A 20656-nucleotide genomic window follows, 5' to 3' on the forward strand; every position below is an offset into this window, starting at 1 on the left:
AAGAAAAAGGAATGCATCTAGTTGTGATATAAGTGATGTCGCCTATATAAAATTACAAATGCATGTATGTGAAAACGCATGTAACTGAGCTGAACAACCAAAGCACGACGACACGGTATTCTGTCAGATAAATTATGAAAGATGGTCTGCAAGAGGAATTATGTTTCTGCTATCAGTCCTGTACAACCAATTCTCGATCCCAAACCAAGGGTCACGACTAACAAGAATCCCTACCACTTCAAGGAGAGTAGTCGAGTTTAATGAATTCTAAGCCCTAGTTGCTTCTAAGGAGGATAATAAATATCTTCTGAACTATGGATCTTGAGCCTGCAGGTGAGATTTCTGCCTTGGAGAAGGATGTGACTACGACGCACACACAAAGGAGATGGGTTTGAGATGGTTTTGTGCGAACTGGGTATTGGAATATGCTATTCTTAAAACCTTGGCAGTTTCTCCTTCAGGCGTGAAATGAACTTGAATGTCTCCTCTGCTTTGACCTGTTGATACATATCATTTCTTGATACCCTATCAGGATGGAATTTCAGAAGTGCTTGCTTATAGGCTTTAACCTGAAAAGGATAAGTAGTCTCGTCAAATTAACTATTACAGATATTCTTAATTCTCTACGATCACAGCAGAAAGCATATTGGGAAATCTGAATAAATTCTGTGCTGCTTGAATGCAAACATAGGTTTACGAAACACAGGTGGCTTCCGATCTTCAGCTATACACAACTATTGTCCTATTCTTCCCAAATATGCAGTTAGTAGCCTTTTTCTGTTTTATTTTTCTTACAAACAAGGTCAACCCTTGCAAAGTTGAAATACCGCCTGCAACTGCAGAAGCTAGCCACAGCTGTTCATAAAACTATTCGAAAACATTGGGGTTTTGCTGCTATGGTCAACCATGGACAAGGGCCAACAGTGTTTGTACTAGGCAAAACGTTCTGAATCAATACAATAAAAAAGCTTGCAGCAAATAAACTTTCTACAACTAGCAAGCAATGGGCTGAGTGTATCCACAAGACAGAGGCACAGGGCATACCTCACCACCTTCAACGGGGATGCCTAGCGCACGCAATATTGAAGTCATATCCCAATATCTCCTTTCCAGATCTTCAAGTTCCTTTCTTACTACGCCCCGATACTGCTCCTTTAGCTGTATAGCTTCTTCATTCTACAGGAAGAAAGAAAAGGTAACAGTTATATAATGCCAAAAAAGTATTGACAATTAACAAATAATTGTGCTAGCATCACATTGTAGACTGGTGCAATAAGAGACCTTTCTCTGTGATTCACGGACTTCTTGCAATCTTTGTTTTTGTCTCTTCTCCATGTCAAGCAATCGTTGAGCCTCAGCTTTCTTTCTCTTTCGCAATTTCTTTGCTTCCTCAGCCTGCAATAATATTTTCCAACAAAGAACCATAATCAAGAGTCATGTGACGGATCCAAACATTCCATACGTGCCACCTGTTTTGATCATTACATATTTTTTTGCAGGAAGTTTTTAAAACTAAGCGTTGAATTTTATGTTCCCAAATCCATGCACACGTAACATAGTTCTAGTATAGTTTAGAATTAATTCATGGTGGCCAAATACTGTACCTGTATTTGTAGCTGCCGCTGTCTGGAAGCCCACTCCTCCTCTGCTGCCCGTTTGTACTCAATTGATTCTTTGTGTCTTTCACGTTCACCAATCACTGAAGCATGTGATGGTTCCGGTGGTGACTGATCCTTTTGTGAATATTCACCATCAGGTATTTTCTCATCAATCTTATCAGGAGTACTGACAGACATTGGAGGACTTCCATCTTTCCGATCTGCTGAGGAGTTTCCGGGAAACACCATATTCGCAGAGACAAATTTATAGACAAAGGTTCCATCTGCGCGAGGAGTTTGAAACCCTTCTGAAGTTTTTTGAGGAACAACCCCTTCTTCATTTGAACATTCCTTGGCACTAGGCGCTGAAGAAGGGCCATGGTGATCCTTTGAAACGCCAGTATTATTTTGCACACCTCCCTTACAAGCATCACTAGAACTCTGAAATATGTTCTCATCGGGATGGGGTTCTGCATGGACATCCTTTGCACTGCTATTTGTATCCTGCATGCCTTCTGTTCCTTCTCCAACATTTCCATTAGAACATTTTTTGGCATTTGGCACCGAAGGACCTTGGCCATCCTTCACACCGTTGGCACTACTTTGAACGTGTTCAGAACCCTCCTTTGTACCACCAGTATCGTTGTGTGAGTCACCCTTCCATGCGGTGCTAAAATAAGTCTCATCCAGATTGCATCCCGCACCAAAGAAACCCTCTGAATCCTTATATGGTTGTGCCTCCGACCTGGCACATGATTCAAATGCAGCAGCCCAACCATCCTCACGCTCATGGACACCATGAGGCATCTTCTTCCTTGAAGCAGCCGTCTCCCACATCTCTCGGGCCGTCCCAGACGTATCATCCAGAATCTCGCAATCCGAGCTGCCACCATCATCAGTGTCAAAGTCCCACCCCTCGGACAAATCACTGTCCGATGTGCTATCGAACCCGTATCTGTTCCCCGGGGAACCCCGCCCCGGTGTCATCGATGCCGGAGACCCAGACGACGCACGGGAGGTGCTGGGGCCTGCCTTATCCCACCCAGCACCTTCCCCCACGTCTTCATCATCGTCTATGGTGATCACGTTACCAGACAAGCCGTTCCCTTTCCTGGCCTGGCACCCAGGCGCCGCCGCAGGCGTCGGTGGCGGAGCTGCGCCACCAATAATGAAAACCTCCGGTTCCGAGGCATCTTCGCCACCATCGTCGTCCTCGTCGATGACCACCACGTTGCGAGGCGCCACCGGGCAGCTCCGCACGGTCCGGGTGGGCCCCTGGAAGGGGTTGAAGTTGCTGAACCGCCCCCACGACATGGCAAGCCCGGCCACGAGAGGATCACCGCGGCAGGGCGGCGGCTAGAGCATGCCGGAACCCGCGGCAAACCCTGGGCGGCTACGCGTCGATCCTGCGCGGGGGGAAGACGGCGGGGACACGCAGATTCAATCAAACACGATCGTGGCCAATGCGAAATCGGGAACCCTAATCTCCAAGAAGGGGGGAGGAAGGAGGCAACTTACCGTGGTAGCGACGCCGGCGGCGAGAATTTGGATGGAATTGAATCTGGGACCGTCGGCCCCGAGCCAGGTCTCCCCCGCCGCCGCCTGCTCGATTTGGGAAAGGGGAGGAGGGGATTTGGTTCGGAGATGGAGCCGGTTGGTGACTTGGTGTGGGGACGAAGGAAGGGGATCGATCGGGCTCGTCGGGCACCAGCCGCACCGCAGCGGATGAAATCCGGCCACCCTTGTCTTTCGGATTTGGACTATGGATGGGGCCGTTTCTATTTGGAAAAGCGGCGGGGTGGGAGGCGGAGACCGCGGGGGCGCACGGGAGGACTCGGGAGGGGCCGGCGGGGGAGCAGCCGAGGAGGGGAGGGGAAAAGTTGCCAAACCACGAGCCGGAGAGGCGAAATTGGTCACGCTTCTTCCGGGATCTTACCCCGATCCGCGCACGGTCGTTTTCGGGGTTTTTTCGCCGGCCGCGCGCGTGAGGGGTGGCGTGCGCCCGCTGGGCCGCGGAGCACGGGCGCGCGTATGCCGGCTGGGCTGGGCTGGGCTGGGCTGGGCCGCGTGTCACATCAAGTTCGGCGAGAGTTTGTTATTTTTTTTTTATCTCGCCAGTCTTTCAGAAATACCACCAAATTATCATATAAGGAATCAAAAAGCTACCACTAAAAGATATCATTCTGGTGGTATTTCGTTCAAACGATAATTTGGTGATATCTTCCAGTGAGTGATACTGTGTCCATGATCTGATACTGAATTCAGAATTCGGATACAGCAATCCTTCCATGGTTTCAGCAATCTATGTCAACTGCAAACACTAACGTAGTTACAAAGTATTACACCAAAACTACACACGATTTTATATGTATCCATGTATACATTTAACTGGTTTGAAAGCCAATCTGGCAATCTGTACACGTGTGGCCACCAGTCACCACATAAGGTGCAGGTACAACCCCCCGAGCATTCTTACTGCTACAGGAGTGAATGGTTTGCATCTGGTCGTGACAGAGACCATCTGCACACATCATTCATGCTATATAGTGTAGCTCATACAGCCACACCTTAACAATTGGAGTAATTCAGGACATTAATGTAAATCACAAACTAGTCGAACCTGCCATGCACTCTGACGTGTCGTCGTGCATCGCTTGGATTCGATGGAACATCACCCACACGTACAGTACAATACTATAGGCTGCGATCGCTGATCTCGATGCGATTGGCACGTACGGTGGATATAGCATAGCTAGACGGGGTAGGACGGCAGCTTGGCGAGGCCGCAGACGCCCGGCCCGCGGTCGCCGCGGCGGATCCGGACGTAGCCGCCCTCGCCCCACGACGCGCCCCACGAGTTCTTCATCACCCAGTACCGGGTGCCGTCGCCGGCGGTGCCGTACCCGACGGCCGTGACGGCGTGGTTCAGCTCCGTGCCGCAGGCCCCGGACAGGACGCCGCCGCCATAGAACCGGAAGGCCGGGTCCGCGCCGTTGATGGCCACGGACACCGGCTGGCGCGCCACGGCCGCGGCCAGCGCGGCCTCGCTCTCGCGCGGCACGTCCTCGTGGCCCCGGATGGACGCGGCGCGCGCCGCGGCGGCGGCGGAGCGGCAGGGCCCGTCGTCGCCGTCGTACGGGTACCCCGACTCGGAGGCCAGCCCGCCGCGGCGCGCGATGAACTGGAAGGCGTCGTCCATGAGGCCGCCCTCGCAGCCCTGGTCCTCGCCGTCGACGTCGCAGTCCACCAGCTCCTGCTCCGACAGCGACACCAGACGGCCCGTCCGGATCTTGTTCAGCCCTTCCACCGCCGCCACCGCCGAGAACGCCCAGCAACAACCTGCGACAGTGCATGTATGCTGCCATGTTGTATTTGGACAGATAACCACATAAAAAACTCCAGTAATTGTCTAATTGATGATGTAAAAAACAAACTTCCTTATTGATTCAAATTACCAAAAGTGCACGCACCAGTAGACTCTAGTCTTCTATCAGTACAACAATCTCCACTAGTCTACTGTCTGTTCCGCTTTAACCTTTCCGTTTTGACCGCACGCGTGCGTTACGAAAAAGCTAGCGAGATGGAGACATGTCCACGCACGCAGTATGTTTTAACCTAACTTCAATTGATTTTCCATTCCAATTTCTACTTAAAATCAGTTGAAACTATTATTCATTTTACATTCATCATGCATGTGGTGTGTGTGTGTGTGTGTGTGTGTGTGTGCAGGTGGCGCGTGTTTAATTTCGTACCGCAATCTCCTTGGTCCTTGACGCCGGTGACGGCGCCCATGGCCCGCCAGTCCACGCTCTGCGGCGCGTCGGCCAGGCTGACGTTCTCGTACCTGAACCGGCCGCCGCCGTGGCTCCCGGCGGCCGGCGCAGCCGGGCGCCGGTACCCGGTCCTGGCGGCCCGGAACTCCTCGTCGGTGAGGTCGGCGAACCTGTTGGTGACCAGCCGGTGGCCGTGCTTCCCCGCGGCGTTGAGCGAGTCGATCAGCCTCGCGTTGGCACGGAAGATCTCCAGCCGCCGCGCCTTCTCCGCCTCGTCCTTGTACGCGCGCCCGTGCTCCGCCATCCACGCCTCGTGCCGCAGCGCCATCGCGGCGGCGGCGTCGTCCTCCCCGGCGGCCAGCTCTCGCGCCGCGAGCGCACGGGGAGCGGCGCACACGCTAACCACGGCGAGAACGGCGAGCATGATGAGCCGTGACACGGACATGTTTGCAACAACAAAAAAAAAAGTTCAAGTGCTATGCACCCAGCAGAGAGCTCAGGTGTGTGCTGTGTGCTGTGGGGAGCAGCCACTAGTTTTGGCCCAAAGCAAGTGGCTACTTCCTGGCCGAAATCTGCAATGCAGGGATGGCTTTATATAGAGCGTCGTCAGGGGCAGGAAAGAACAACCCAAAAAAAAAAGAGTTAGGCAGTTAACTGTCACTACTACTCTGTTAGTGCTAACAGGCGAATTAGCCTAACACAAATCATCCATCCATGGAGGAATCACGATGATTGGCACGAAGAAAAGAGCCGTGAAGTAAGCTCCAACATGGACCGTTCTCACTCACATTTCATTCACTCATTCTCTTGAAAGGATCCAAAATTCAGACGCATTTACACATAAACCTGATGCAGCTGGTGGACATCAGCATTCATTAGATAACGAACATGATGTTACCTGCCGTCTTTTTTTTTCCCCCCGAGCGAGACGGGCAAGAACATGGAGTCCACATGAATGCTACCGTTGCTTGCATTGGGTCCCTGCAAGGCAGGGCGCAGGCTCTCTGCTGGTTGGAGCTTGGAATTGGATTGGTGGCGGGAGCCAGCGGCTCTCCTCGATCGAGCCATGAGTGATTCCTGGGGTTCTTATGGTCAAGTGATGTGGATTTTGGATTCCTATACGGTAGCCTCTGAATCCCTTGGCTCGCAGTTGAGAGATTGGGGGCCTCTTATCCTCCGAGAGATTGGGACTAACAATTGCGTGGATATGAAGAGCGCCTAGGTGTCATTTGGGATGCAGGAATTCATATACATTCCTTCGAAATTATGATTATTTCTTACTACGAGTTTACAAGAAACTTTGACTGCAGTAGGTCAGCTATAGTAAAAACATGATGATAGGCCCACCGGTCTCGTCAGATTGGATCTGTAAAGACTGCACGAGTTTTTCGAAAAATACGGCATCCGAGTTCTTGATGCCAAAAGCGGCGCGGCTTCCGGGGCGTAGTGCCACCTTGGAGAGGTTGATGCACTCAGCAATGATGTTGCTGATGCGATCTAGCCCCATAATTAGATCGGAAGGTGCAGATGGGCAGGTTGTCGCGAGGATGCGTGGGATCCTCTGAGAGAGAGATCGCCGACCTGCTAGGCAAGCGGCACGATGATCCTCGGGTGAAGACCTTGCTCCGTTGATGCAGGTCTGACGGATGTTGAGCCGGCGGCGAACACCGAGTCGGCGATGGAGGCGGCGGAGTCGGAGTCCACCAGCATGCTCCCAAAGCGGAGCTGGACGGATTAGCGAGGAAATCCTTCGTGCTCTCGGGGAAGATGATGCCAGGATGGGATGCCATCAAGCTCGTTGGAAAGGATCTAATGATCACCCCTACCTGACGCGCCAACTGTCAGATTTAGTGACTGGCAGTCCACCAGGGTTACCCAGGTGGTAGATTTGTAGGCGGAGGGAGATCCTAAGATCAAGGACTCGAATCGTAATACAAGGACGCAAGGTTTAGACAGGTTCAGACCTCCGGAGAGTAATACCCTACATCATGTGTTCTAGTGGATTGTATTGCTGATCGCAGGTGCGAAGAGTTATCGTGAGGTATCCTCGGGGGGTGTCTCTAGCCGCCTTATATAAGCTGACAACCTAGAATTACAATTGCATAGGATATAATCCTAGTCAGTTGTTACATGGGAAGCAATCTGAGTCGATTTACAACAAGTATCCCATGATATCCGGGCAGAATCCGTTCACCCAGCCTCCGGACTTGTGCTCCACGTATCTTCCTACCTTAGCCCGCACAGCGTGGTCTGGCGGGCCTATGTGTCAGGGCCAACCAATATACTGATCGGTGAGGACCCGTGGGTACCCTTATTCCTCACCCGTACATGTCATTATAATTTTCAATAATTTGAAAAATACCATGTCAGTGACTAAGGTGGCTCCCACCTGTCAGTGACACAACTGATGGTAAATTTCCAATTGTTGAGAATTATAATGGCACGAATCCAACCAGCCCAAACTAGTCTCTAGCTAGGTCGACATACCGCCCAATATGATTTCTCCGTACAATTCACATGAAGAAGAAATAATCACGAGAGTACTATTTGAAGACGAGAATAGATGTACTCCTTCCATTCCAAATTGTAGGTCGTTTTATGTTTTTAGCTTCATAGATATTATTACGTAACTAGATATAATATCTAGGTGCATAATAATATCTATGAATCTAGAAAAATCAAAATGACCTACAATTTGGAACGGATAGAGTATTTGCCTTCTTTTGTCTTAACTAGCTCACGAAGATGTTCTTCACCATGCCATGAAGTGCCGGGATCCTAGGCCCGGCCCAGCAATTCTTACCATGCCGTGTTTGGGGGCTGGTGTGGCTTTAGTCCAGAATCTAGAAATGCGGAAGGTGAATTAACATACTGCAATAGGAGAATAGAAAATGGTGCAAGGCTGACAAAAAGGATCTGTGAGATTATAGTTGTCGATGAGCGTTTCCATCACTAGCCGACATCGAAATCTCATTGCTTACATGACATTCGATCGATGACTACACCGGGTTGTTTTAGAGAAACCAATCAACTTGAAAGGTTGCTGATGCATAGATCACTGAGGGCCTGATTAGTTCTCGTTTCACCACAGCCTGGCTCGCACCACGCATCCAGGCCCGTGCCGGCCAGGCCTGCTAGATGCACCAGGCTTTTGTTTGCTTACCTACACCCGGACAGCCAGGCTTGATGCAGCTCGTGATTGGTTACTTGCACCTAGCCATTGGCAGATCCTTTTTCCCTCCCAGCATGCTAGGCCCCGCGCGCTCGCCTGCACCGCGCGAGCTAGGCTCGGTGGAAACGGCCGCTCCTCTCGTTTCCCTCGAGAGGCTCTTTTGCACGCGCACAACCTGACTTGAAAATTGGACCAGGCAACCAAACTGACGCTCCCCGCATGCGGTGAGCCTAGCTTAGCCCGTCCTAAGTTGCTAGGCTAAGACTAGCCTGGCTAGAATCCTAATTTAGCTCATGTTCGGTTAGCATGGTGCCATGACTTTGTACTTGACTAGAGGTGGGGTTACCACCTGTCCGTGCTAAAGACATTGGGCCTGTTCGCTTCAGCTTATTCAGCTGGCTTATCAGCTACCAAACAGTGTTTTCCTCTCACAACAAATCAGCCGTTTCAACTTTTCAGCCGGCTTATAAGCTGAAGCGAACAGGCCCATTGATTCCTAAGCATAAAAAAGTATGTATTCAATTCTATGGGGAGATAAGCACTGGCTAGTTGTAAAGAGAACAAGAAGCACTAGCTACTGCTCGAGGGAAAAACAGAACACAAATTCGATTTTGCCGTCACCATCCAAGCACATGGCCGCCATCCAATCCTGCTCCTACCCCTTCGGTTTTGTTGTCTGGCGCGGGCCTGCTGGCTGCCTTGCCTTGTGTACCTCCGCACGGGCGCGTATGGCATGATTCGGTTTGAGTTGGAGGAGTTTGATTCGATTGGAGTTCGAGCTCGATTGGATTCAATTCAGGAGAGGAAATCGACGACTATGGAGGTTGAATCGAGTTCTAGCATGGCCAAATTGAACTCCGCTGCCTGCGAATTCCCTTTTCCCCGACAAGGTGACAACTCGTCTTCCTTCATACAAGCTCTGTTCTCCATGGTGCTCCATGGTGTGTCTTGCTCGGGCTCGCCGCGTAAGGGCTCGCGCTCCATGGTGCTTGGGCTCCATGGTGCTCGCGCGCCGCCGCGGGAGCCTCTGCCGGCCGTGTGAATCCCCTCCTCCCCAAGAACTCGTCATCCTCACTCATCTCGGCTTGAGGTTGAAGACGATGGTGCATGGGCAACTCCAGCATCTCTACCTCTCAAACTCTGCCTCGCGGGACTCCCCTCTCCGCGGGCATCAACAGCTACCTCCAGCTCACCGGCGCTGGTGATGGCCGCGTGCGCTCCATGGAGCTTCGCTGACTGGAGCTCGCGCAGCAAGATTCCAGGTGGAGAATTGGGGGCAGTGTTAAGAACATTGGAGGCAGGTGAGGGGAATCATCCCGTGGCTGTACGGCCGGCTAAGCCTGGCTCCGCTTGGTAGGCTAAAGGGGTTCGATGCATAACTCAAGCCTGGCTAGGATCCCTACACAAACATGAGTATCTTGGCCTGCCTAGGGGTTAGCCACCTAACCAAACACACCCTAACTTTTGATCTAATGTGTTGGAGCCCAAAAGTAGCAGGTATGGGAAGATCTGGTCAGACCTGTTTAGACTAGTCTCCCAACCATTTAGACCGATCTTCCAACCAGCCAGACCAGTTTGGGGAAAGTTCCCAAAGTGCAAATTGGAATTTACCATGGCGTAGCTCTCGTTGAGACGATCGAAATGTATATATGGAACGTTCGATTTTGATTTCGGATGAGAGAGTTATACCCTCAGGAAGATTAGAACCTTGTGCAGATAGGTCAGACCGGCTGACCCTACCGGTCAGACCGGTTGGATCAAAGTGCTCCAAATGAATATTGGACTCCACCATTACGTAGATCTCATCGAGTAGATCAAGATTCATATATATATAATGTCCGATTTGGAGTTCGGACGAGAGAGATACGATCTTCGCAAGATCTGCACCCGAGTAGACTGGTTAGACTGGTTGCCTAAGTTGGTCTGACCGGTCTTTGTAGGATCTAGGATACCGACTAGAGGGGGGGTGAATGTGCGATTTTAAGCTAAAATACAATACTTAACAAACTTTAATTAGAAACTTAAAAGATAAGTAACTACTAGCAAATCTACCACTAGGTATGTCAAGACGAGCTAGGATGACAAGTAATAAAACAAGATATATGAAAGCATTTATTTGAAGTAAGTACTACTAAGAAGGTAGAGAGCAAGAAGACAATCGAGAGAGACCGATATTTTCCTGTGGTGTCAATGACTTGCCGGTCACCCCTAATCCACGTTGAGGTGGATTCAATGATTCAATAGCTTCTCTATCAAGACACCACTTGATGTTTAAGCCGAATTAAATCAAAGAACCTCTCCAAACCTCATTTCCACTAGAGTTGCTCTTCACCACTCCGGTGAGGTGAGCACAAAACCTCTCACAAGAATAGCCAGAGCAACTTCACAATCTCCTTGAAGTGCTCAACGGCTCCACAAGCTCCAAGCCGTCTAGGAGGTGGCAATCTCCAAGAGTAATAAGCCAATTGACGCTTGCTTGAAGACTCCCTAGTGCTCCAAAGCTTAAGAAATCAATGCAATGTACTAGAAGCCTCTCAAACTCACTAGAAAGCAATCTCAATTCAATGCAAGTGAGTGAGAGGTGGAGAGAGAGGCTCAAAAGATCATAAATTTAGTCCAAAGAGCCAAGAGAGAGCTCCAACAACCGGTGGGGGGGGGTATTTATAACCCCCACCACCAAAACTAGCCGTTACAGTAAATTTTCGTGCAAAACTGGGAAACCGCGATCCGCAGTACAAGTCGCGGACCATCCGCAGTACAAAGCCCAACGGCTATATTGGCATTTAATGCGTGTCAGAGAAGAACCGTTACGGGGGTCGCGGACCGTCCGCAGTACAAGTCGTGGACCGTTTGCGCCCCGCGGACCGTCCACCAAATGAACTGCGGACCGTCCGCAGTTCAAACACCTGGCAGAAATAGTTTTTGGAGACCCTTAGCGGACCGTCCGCCATTTGACCGGCGGACCGTCCGCCATTTGACCAGCGGACCGTCCAGCATTGGCGCAGAAACTCCATTTCAAAAGAGATCTTTTCAATATTAAAGAAACCATATGCTCATCTTAGATCTAAACTTTGATATGCAATGCATTCTTTTGAGCAAAGAGGCACTATAGAACCCTCAAGCAATAAGAGAATTGACCCCTCTTAATAGTATGGCCATCTATCCTATTAAATCCGGTCATATTGTTCATCCACTAAGCACCTATTTGACCGGCAAAAGGAAAAACCCTATTTTATACCTTTGCCTTGAGCCTTCCATCTTCAAATCAATTTGGAATGTCATCGTACTAAGAATCATAGCCACAACTCATTCACGGGACTAACCTACACTCAATATTACTCATTGAAAAACGTTAGTCCTCAAGGGGTTGTCATTTATTACCAAAACTCAAATTATGGGCCTAGATGCTTTCAGTCTTGCTCTGTGTAATCCGAGTAGGAGTTGTGATTTAGCACAAGTTGTATTAGGGTTTTGGCTCCTGCGTGGGGAAGATCTTCCCTCCCTATAAATATAAAGGGATTCAGTCGATTGAGGGCATCCAACCCAATCGAAAAAAACCAATCTACTATTTTGTATCTTTTCCTTTATTCTTTTGCCCTAGCTTTTCCAATCTACTACTTGCTGTTCTTCCTTCGTCTCGACGACGTTTGAAGACGCTCTAGGTGACCTGCTGATTCTATAGCAACCCTGCGTACGCCTGCTTTGACGGGATCCTTCCCGGACGAATGTTCGAAGGTCTACCGTCGGCCTGCCCGATAACCGGTCAGACCGGTCCTGTAACCGGTCAGACCAGCCTGCGCCGAGATGCTGTAGTGAGCCCCTCCACACACGGCACGGTCGTGCGCATTCGTGTGTTGGCTATAAAAACGTCAACACAATGGATTCACGAATAGCAAACCGCTGACTGCGGGAGACATTTTCCCGTGCTGCCATGCATGATTGCACCCAATGAGAAATTGCTACTGACGGCTGACAGGCTCCATGTCGCCGTCGCAGTATCTCCGTTTCTATACGCAAGAAGGCGTGACCAATCCGATGTGAGCCTATGTGTATTTAACAAGTGAATCCCGGCGAGGATCGTCAACAAATGGGGCCTCCCCGTTGTCCAGTAGTATCGCTTCAAGATGAGATTCCGGTTGGGTTCCTGTCAGCTGCCTTAGCTAGCTGCTATAGGCTCCTGTCACCCTGTCATCAGTCCCAATGATACAGACGCAACTCTCTCTGAAACTATTGCTCCATCACCCGTATGTCTTCTGTATGAGACATAAGAACTTGTTTCACTCTTTTTTCCCTGAAATTCTTCAGTTATCACCCCAATTCTTCAGGACAGTCTATAGCACGAGAGTAGGACATGAATCACGACAAAACAAAACAAAAGGACGGTAACGACGAACAATGACAAAATTGGAATGGTTTACGTGAAACTTACAAATTCACCAAAGTCTGAAAAGCTTGACCAATTACTCTCACGTAAAAACGTGAAAAGCGACGTCGCTTTTTATCTACGCGCGCTAGTGCCCTTCTCGCCGGTCGCCACCAACAATGTCTCTCCCCTTGGTCCCGGACTCCCGGTGGAGCAGTCGGCAGTCGCACGCACGAGCTCCACCGGCGGCGGCGCACGCGCGCGTGCCCGCCTTCCAGAATCGGCCTTATCAGCTAAGTCATTGGGTGCGCCCGCAACTCTTCCCACTCGCTCGATCGCTAGCTTGGATTGGATTGGCTGGCTCGCGTCTCCGTTTCAACCGTGGTCTCTGGTCTTGGAGTGCTGGACATTCCGACGTCAGAGGTCAGGCCAATCGCGGAGCTTTCTGCGTGCCATCGATGATAGCTCCTTCTCCCCCTCTGTTTTTTTTCCCCCTCTCTGTTCGTTTTTGGCGGCCGCAAGCTTTTCTGCTGGAAGCAACAAGAGATGATACGGAGAGGAAAGAAGTGGTGGAGGGAGCCCTCCGACCATAACGGGCCGGGCTTTGAGAGTGAGAGCAGCAATGGCGATGGTTTATTTGGCATGTGGCCCATAGCTGAGCTCGACTGCTTTGGCAGCGGCATCTCTGATGACCTAAATCCGGTGAAGTTTCCCGGGCCTGATTGGGCCACGTCGCCCTTTTTCCTGGGACGTCCGATCTCGAGCAAACCTATCAGATATACCATGCCACTGTACTGCAGAATCGAGTGCCTTCCTTCGATACGGCTCGGCAGCCTTCCAGTCCCTTCGTCTCCCGCGCCGGCGTTTCCCCTTCCATAAATCCAGCTGCGCACCCACCGTCGCGCATGCCGTAGCAGCGTCGTCCACCCAGGCAGAAACCCTCTCTCCCTCTTTGCATCGCCCAAGCAAGAAGCCAACAATCCTTTCTGTCTTCTTTCCATCACCCAAGCAATCCTACTCTATCTGACCTGCAAGCGTGAAGAAAAAGGGATCCCCTTGAGGCCTTGAACAAAGCACGATCTGCACTGCAACCAGGTATGTTTCTGTGCTAGATTTTACATCCATTAAACCGTGAGGGTAGATTCTAAGAAGATTCGTAGATGTGAACTGTTTCTTTTCCCCTAACCCTGTAAGAATTTTTTTTTCCAACATTACTTTCAGAATGATTGTTAATATTCTACATGATGTTAAAAGTAATTGAATGGTTTCCTGTACACATAATTGATTGATGTGCTGATATATCTGATTACAGAGTAGTCCATTGTCAGATAAGATCTTATCTTGAAGTTGCCTATGTGCTTTCTTGCCAAAATATGTGAGATATTAATCACTGTAAGTATGGTGCTAGAGCTTTTTCTTTTAAAAGTCATAGCAGCCTACCATTAGTTGAAGGTATATAGAGCAGAGTAGTCAACAACAGAGTGTGTTAGGTCAAGAACTGGATTAACCTCTGAATATATTTAACTTAGGAAAAGTTAATATATAATATTATGCAATTCGAGTATGGGTCTGAATGTCAAGATTTCAAAACTTAATCTGCTAACAACTTTACAGAAACAGAGCATAATGATCTGATTTTACATGAGTAGAAATTAAGAGCAGAAACTGAATACACTTTGTCTTCCCCAAAGAGATGTAGTACTGATCATGCAAGACCCTGACTGAGTAGCATAAGGCAACATCATTGATGATCTGATTTTGCATGAGTAGAAATTGAGAGCAGAAATTGAATAGACTTTGTCTTACCCAAAGTGAGGTAGTACTGACTATGCAAGGTCCTGACTGAGCAGCATAAGAAATCATCATTACTCATCAATATATTCTACACCCTATATGCCACTTTTCTGTAACAAAAGATTGTGTTTCCAATACAGGCCTGCATGGACTGAAGATTGGAGATAAGCAGACAGTAAAAGGTATGCTCCAAAAAAACTTGCATCCTTCTCAGTCTTTTAGCGTACAGTATTCAAGAAATCTACTTAACCCAAGTGATTTACTTAACCCAAGTGATTTTACTGAAGTCGACAATATACGATACACATTGCTACTGTCAAACACTGTGATTTAGTCGACTGACTAGGAGATAACAGATAAGATGGCCTCATGAGCTGTATGGCTGATTATCTCAAATAAGGGGCTGTTTGGTTCCACGGACTAAAGTTTAGTCCCTATCACATCGAATGTTTAGATACTAATTAGGACTAAATATGAGTTAATTATAAAACCAATTGCACAGATGGAGGCTAATTCGCAAGACGAATCTATTAAGCCTAATTAGTCCATGATTAGCACATATTTACTGTAGCATCACATGGTCAAATCATGGACTAATTAGGCTTAATAGATTCGTCTCGCGAATTAGCCTTCATTTATGCAATTGGTTTTGTAATTAATCTATATTTAATACTCCTAATTAGTATCTAAACAATTGATGTGACAGGAACTAAACTTTAGTCCCTGGAACCAAACACCCCCTAAGCAAATCTGATTTCCCTTACTCTGTACATTAGAGATAAAATATGTCAGGAGAGGACACTAAGATTCACTTTTACCTTTGATTGGCTTAAAGACACCTTAGTAATTCAGTAGTTGGTCCTTTTGGTGAATGATTGTGTCATTTCCATGCTGGCACCATGTACTTCGTATTATTCTTACATCAGCTTTTTACCAGCAGCTTCTTCCATCAGTCCATCACCTTATTTTATCAGTTTTTTACTCTCGAGAGCCAGAAGTCCAGAACCGAAGATGCAGGTCGGCAGTAAGATAACGTCCGCACCCTGGTGCCGGGCCCGGGCTTATCAGTTGGTCTCCCTTAAAAAAGCACACGGCAACCATGCGCAGCTCACGTCGCCGTCGATCACTCGATGATCTGATCGGCGTAGCTCCAATTGACAAAAAGCCGAGGTCGAGAGAGCCGGAGACGACGGTGGTCGGTGTAGGAGCTGAGGCCTGAGGCCCTAAATGAGAGCTAGAGGAGGAGGGCGAAGAGCTTCCCTTGCCCACAAGATCCAATCTGGCTCACCCGATCTGACTCGACTCTCCCAGAAGGTAAACAAGCTCCTCACGGTCAACCCATGTCTTCTTGACTTCTTGTTTGCTTGATGCCAAATCTGATCTCTTTTTCAAATTGTAAACACTATTAGTTCTGCTTCAGTGTATGTATCAAATTGTAAACACTATTAGTTCTGCTTCAGTGTATGTATCAAATTGTAAACACTATTAGTTCTGCTTCAGTGTATGTATAGCTGTAATTCTAGTGGAGAACTGAGCTTTATTCTCATTTTTTGAAATGAACCGCACAAGATACTGCGTGTTTCATTGATATAGTAGAAAAAAATACAAGACTAGAAAAGAAAAACAAAAACAGACTTACCCGGTTGGATTGGGACATCAATACGGGTAACCACTCGAAACAAAACCGCCATACCGCCACACCTGACCGGTTGGATTGGGACGTCAACGTGGCCTCACCGCTCCACTCGTTACGGCAGCACCCACCAACATTCCCGCTCATTTATTCGTCGAAACCTCCAGGCGTGGCCCTACGTCGATAGCAAAACGATAGAAGCAGACTGCACCGTATCGAGAAGGCCACTGCCATGCGGGACTCTGCGCTGCAGTGTTGCTGTAGCACCACACTCCACCTGACGGAGTGATACCACCGAATCCGGACCTCTCGCAGGCTGCCCCGTAGTCGCCACCAGGATAACACAACGCGTGGAGGTCTCGCCACATCCGCTGTTGGACTCCTCTCGCACTCGCCGTCTCGAAAAAACACCACGCGCGGGGGCCTTGCCATGCCTGCCACGGTACTTCATGTCACGGATTCGTTTCTTTTGTCGCCGTCAAAGTGGTGAGCAATGCTGCCCCGCTCCACCAGATCTCCATCGATCAGCTAAGCTGTCGTCTCATGTCGACTTCACTTCGTTGCTTCGCCCGCGCAAAAACTTCCGCCACCATGTCAGCAAACCAGAGAAGTCGCTTGTACCAATGTACTGTACCGGGTAGCCTAGTCAAGTTGAGCAACCCATCGCGGTCCGCTGCAAGCCTAATTATCCAACGATGTCGTTGCCGCAAGCGCCGTCTTCCAACACAGTCCCACGCCACATTGACCGTTACCAAGCAACACCAGTCGTCGCGGTCCGCTGCAAGCAGCTCAGATCGATAACCCTGCGACAACCCTTGGCCGCTACCATAACTGTGATCACCTTCGTGCGATCTCGGTAACACCCGTCCAGCTTGCCACGCAGCGGAAATATTGCCACCAGCTGCGACCGCCCAAACAAAATGACCAGCAATGCCAAAGTTGAGATGGGGTCTCTAGAGACGACGCCTCCAAGAGGGCACGACGCCAATGGCGCGGCCGTCGTTCGTCTAGAATCTGGACAGGGTTTTCACCCAGAGGACCTCGTGCAGCAGGGTTCTAGCTCAGACATGACACCCCCAACAGGGAGAACGACGCCCTAGGGCACCGCCGTCAACTTCACCAGCAAACGCCGGCAAGGACTTTCGCCTAGAGCATCCCGACCCGTCGTTGCACGCTCACGGTTCGGCACTCCAAGATCACAGTCACGACAGTTCATCCGAGGTGGTGTTGCCGCTACGCCTCTATGCACCATGCCGCCATACCTCCACCTCCGCCCCTCGCGCAGCCTGTGTGCATTGCCTCCTCTGCCCCGCTGTCCTCCATGGGTGCCTCGGCTGCTGCCGGGCTGTCGCGCCGCCTCCTCCGCCGGGCCGGCGCGCCCGCATCCTGGCGCCTTCATGTCACATGCACCACCCAACCCCATGTCGCGCGGCCTCGGGCTGCCTCGCTTCTGCCGCGCCGGCCCCATCGCACGGCCTTCTCGCCTCACGCCTTGTCCGTCGCTCGCCCCGCGCCCGAACGTTCACCTCCACCACGTTGCCGCTGCCCCGCCTCCTCCTCAGCCTCCCGAAGCCTAGGCGGCCGTTCTGACCACCGTTGTGCTCTCTCGCTTCCTCCTCCCTGCGGCCACGGAGGCCGCGGACAGCGGCGGGGAGTGCCCACTCGCACAGCCACAGACCCCGCCGTCTCGCTCCTCCTTGCCCAGATGCCAACCCCGCCCCCGGTCACGAGACCCTCGCCACACCGGGAAGGAGGCGTTGGCCCGCGCGGGGAAGGCTGTTGCCGCCACGCCAGACAGCGGATCCGGCGCTGTGGCCACCGGATCTGGCCGTGGAGGCCCCGGATCTAGCCTCTCCGGCCTGCCGCGTGCCGCCTCTTGATGGCCCCCTCCGGCAGCCCCGGCGGCCGCGCCCGCCTAGGGATGAGGAGGAGACGAAGGACGCCCCGACGCCGCCGTCCTCGCAAGCCGTGCGGGCTTCCGACGGCTAGCTCGGGCGGCGGCGTGGCCGTGGGAAGGTGAAGGAAGGGGCGGCGGCGCGGCGGGGTGCGCCTGCCCGTGTCGCTCACGTGGGAGCGACGCGGGGCAGCTTTATTCTCATGGATGGGATAGAGAGTTAGCTAGTGTAGAGTGAATGCTGCAACAAATGTCTCTTCTCCTGGGTGTTCTTTATCATCCAACCTTTGCTTGGATAGCATCTCCATCCCATCCCAAGGTTTCCATGTTCACCCCAGAAGCAATCCTGGCTCGATTTCATGGATTTTTTTAAGCTACAACTAGAACAGAAGATCCGATCTTGGCGAGTGAGGACAGAGACTGGCATGGAAATCTGACCTAGTAAGATATGGACAGGTAGGGATGAGGGGATGATGACTCTGCCCTTCCCATGACCAGAGGGCCAACGAAAGGCTCATGTTTGCGGTTTGCCTTCCCCTGCCTGTGGAATTAGCCTTCACACAGCCCTTACCTATCTGTTATCAGACAACGGTACTGTATAATATTTCATCATGCTGCTGTTCAATTTGGGTTCGTGATGGCTTCTCTTTGATGTTCAAATAGCTTACCATCTTGGTCAACCCTGTTTATTACAGCACGTCTCCTGATAATATGCAAGTCACCAAATTTGTTCCTTCTCAGTTACCTATCTCATTATCATATATGTTAATATGCGCTAGATTATCTGAATTTCAGGTCCTCGAACACGATCGCAGCAGATCCAGCCCAAGCTGATGGCTGACAACAGCATTCATCAAGCATTTATAGAGGATCCTCCTAATGTACTAAAAGAGAAGCCATCTGAAGGAGCTAAATGGTTTTGACGATGCAGGTCAACTCCCGCAGATCCCACTGATCAAAAGCCCTCAGAACACGTCTCTGCAGAACGCATCTCTGCGTTTCAAGCCAAGGACTTATTCAAAGGATATATGGCCAAGCTTCAGGCTTGTAGGCCTCCTCGTCTTTGTCTACCTGCTAGTGGGTGTCATCATCTTTTACCGTTTCATGGATCAGATATCTGGGAAGAGAAGTAACAGAGTGCTTCATGCCTTGTACTTTGTTATTGTCACAATGACCTCAGTTGGCTATGGGGATCTTGTCCCAAAAAGTGACACGACAAAGCTTCTTGCTTGTGCTTTCGTCTTCACAGGAATGGCGATAATTGCTCTCTTCATCAGCAAAGCTGCGGATTATCTTGTTGAGAAACAGGAGGTGTTGTTCTTCAAAGCAATGCACATGAATATGAAGGGTGGTGAGGCCAAAATGCTCAGAGCAATGGAGACATATCGGATAAAGTACAAATTCTACACTGTCGCTCTACTTCTTGTGATGATTATTGTAACTGGGAATCTATTTCTGTGGAAGGTTGAGAAGCCGAGCCTTGTTGATTCCTTCTACTGTGTATGTGCCACGATGACTACCCTGGGTTATGTTGATAAATGCTTCTCATCCAAATTGGGGCCCATTTTCGCAATATTTTGGGTAATCATGAGCACTATCCTCTTGGCTCAGTTCTTCCAGTACGTAGCTGAGCTCGCAGAAAATGCTCGCCAAATGGGTGCTCAACAGGAGGATAACAACCATGGACCTTGAGGCAGCTGATCTGGATGGCGATCATCAAGTCGGGTAAGTGCATTAGTTATAACTCATTTCGTCACTCCTCTTCCATTAGTCTATTTTCAGAAGTGTTTGGTATCACTAGTGCTGACGTCTGAACATTGATCTCTTCACACTTTCCAGTGCTGCTGAATTTGTACTTTACAAGCTAAAAGAGCTGGGCAAGATCAGCCAAGAGGAGATATCTTCTTTCCTGGAGGTGTTTGACAAACTTGATGTTGACGGCACAATCTCAACTTACGACCTTACTCTGGCACAAACCAGTCAATGACTGTTGTATGCATATGCATTTGAATTTGATTTTGCTTTGTAAAGATACAAAGCAACTTGACTCAAGCCTGTAAGAAACAAATATTGCTGGAAGTTTATCTGAGCTTTCACACAGCGCACCCTACACGTATCGCATACGTGAAGTTTTTTAACTCTATCCCTGTGGTTTCCATGTTTCCAGCATATCATGTTAAAATTGCCGAGTAGCTGTTATGCTCACCTGGATAGGTGCAAACTTTTGAACTTGTTACATTTGGCTCCAGAGCTATCTGCAAGCAGCAAGTCTGATGCATCTGATGCCCAGCAATCATTCAGGAATAAATGCAGAAATAAACTTATTCCGGGATCATGACCGGGCACAACACATAGAACAACTGTAGTTGCAGAACATTGAACTAATGGGTTGCCATCACTGCATAATGCCACGAGGCTAACTTTTTCTG

General features: G+C 49.8%; 2 protein-coding genes, 1 long non-coding RNA gene and 1 pseudogene across 5 annotated transcripts; 2 read left to right on the top strand and 2 right to left on the bottom strand.

The window, feature by feature from the left end:
* Positions 1-85: 85 nt before the first annotated feature.
* LOC117837304 (uncharacterized) lies at positions 86-3479 on the bottom strand. Its single transcript, XM_034716903.2, has 5 exons — positions 3117-3479; positions 1605-3004; positions 1282-1395; positions 1045-1176; positions 86-569 (listed from the first exon to the last, which is right to left on the bottom strand). Exons 2-5 carry the CDS (start codon positions 2910-2912, stop codon positions 435-437), a joined length of 1689 nt encoding a protein of 562 aa, XP_034572794.1. The 5' UTR covers positions 2913-3004; positions 3117-3479; the 3' UTR covers positions 86-434.
* Positions 3480-3937: 458 nt separating this feature from the next.
* On the bottom strand, positions 3938-5953 carry LOC117835971 (senescence-specific cysteine protease SAG39). The gene is made up of 2 exons (XM_034715311.2): positions 5351-5953; positions 3938-4937 (listed from the first exon to the last, which is right to left on the bottom strand). The coding sequence occupies exons 1-2, from the start codon at positions 5814-5816 to the stop codon at positions 4351-4353; spliced, it is 1053 nt and encodes a 350-aa protein (XP_034571202.1). The 5' UTR covers positions 5817-5953; the 3' UTR covers positions 3938-4350.
* Positions 5954-13120: 7167 nt separating this feature from the next.
* Positions 13121-16288, top strand: LOC117841007 (uncharacterized). Of its 3 annotated transcripts, none has more exons than XR_011897168.1 (3): positions 13527-14001; positions 14219-14298; positions 14841-16288. It is a non-coding gene; the product is annotated as an uncharacterized lncRNA (long non-coding RNA). The 3 variants fall into 3 exon arrangements; XR_004637142.2 differs by lacking the exon at positions 14219-14298 and having other exon boundaries at positions 13572-14001; positions 14841-14882; positions 15641-16288; XR_011897167.1 differs by lacking the exon at positions 14219-14298 and having other exon boundaries at positions 13121-14001.
* Positions 16289-18462: 2174 nt separating this feature from the next.
* Positions 18463-20365, top strand: LOC117837190 (two pore potassium channel a-like; annotated as a pseudogene).
* The last annotated feature ends 291 nt before the right edge of the window (positions 20366-20656 follow it).

Source organism: Setaria viridis, chromosome 9 (genome assembly GCF_005286985.2).
Source record: "Setaria viridis chromosome 9, Setaria_viridis_v4.0, whole genome shotgun sequence".
NCBI classification, from domain to species: domain Eukaryota; kingdom Viridiplantae; phylum Streptophyta; class Magnoliopsida; order Poales; family Poaceae; genus Setaria; species Setaria viridis.

What these genes read in the sequence shown, in the direction of transcription:
- LOC117837304 (XM_034716903.2), bottom strand. Translation starts at nt 2,912, where the DNA reads ATGTCGTGGGGGCGGTTCAGCAACTTCAACCCCTTCCAGGGGCCCACC. An exon ending in AGCGGCAGCTACAAATACAG is followed by an intron (nt 1,396 to 1,604) that starts GTACAGTATTTG and finishes ATATTATTGCAG; the next exon opens with GCTGAGGAAGCAAAGAAATT. An exon ending in TCCCCGTTGAAGGTGGTGAG is followed by an intron (nt 570 to 1,044) that starts GTATGCCCTGTG and finishes TATCCTTTTCAG; the next exon opens with GTTAAAGCCTATAAGCAAGC.
- LOC117835971 (XM_034715311.2), bottom strand. Translation starts at nt 5,816, where the DNA reads ATGTCCGTGTCACGGCTCATCATGCTCGCCGTTCTCGCCGTGGTTAGC. An exon ending in CAAGGACCAAGGAGATTGCG is followed by an intron (nt 4,938 to 5,350) that starts GTACGAAATTAA and finishes GCACTGTCGCAG; the next exon opens with GTTGTTGCTGGGCGTTCTCG.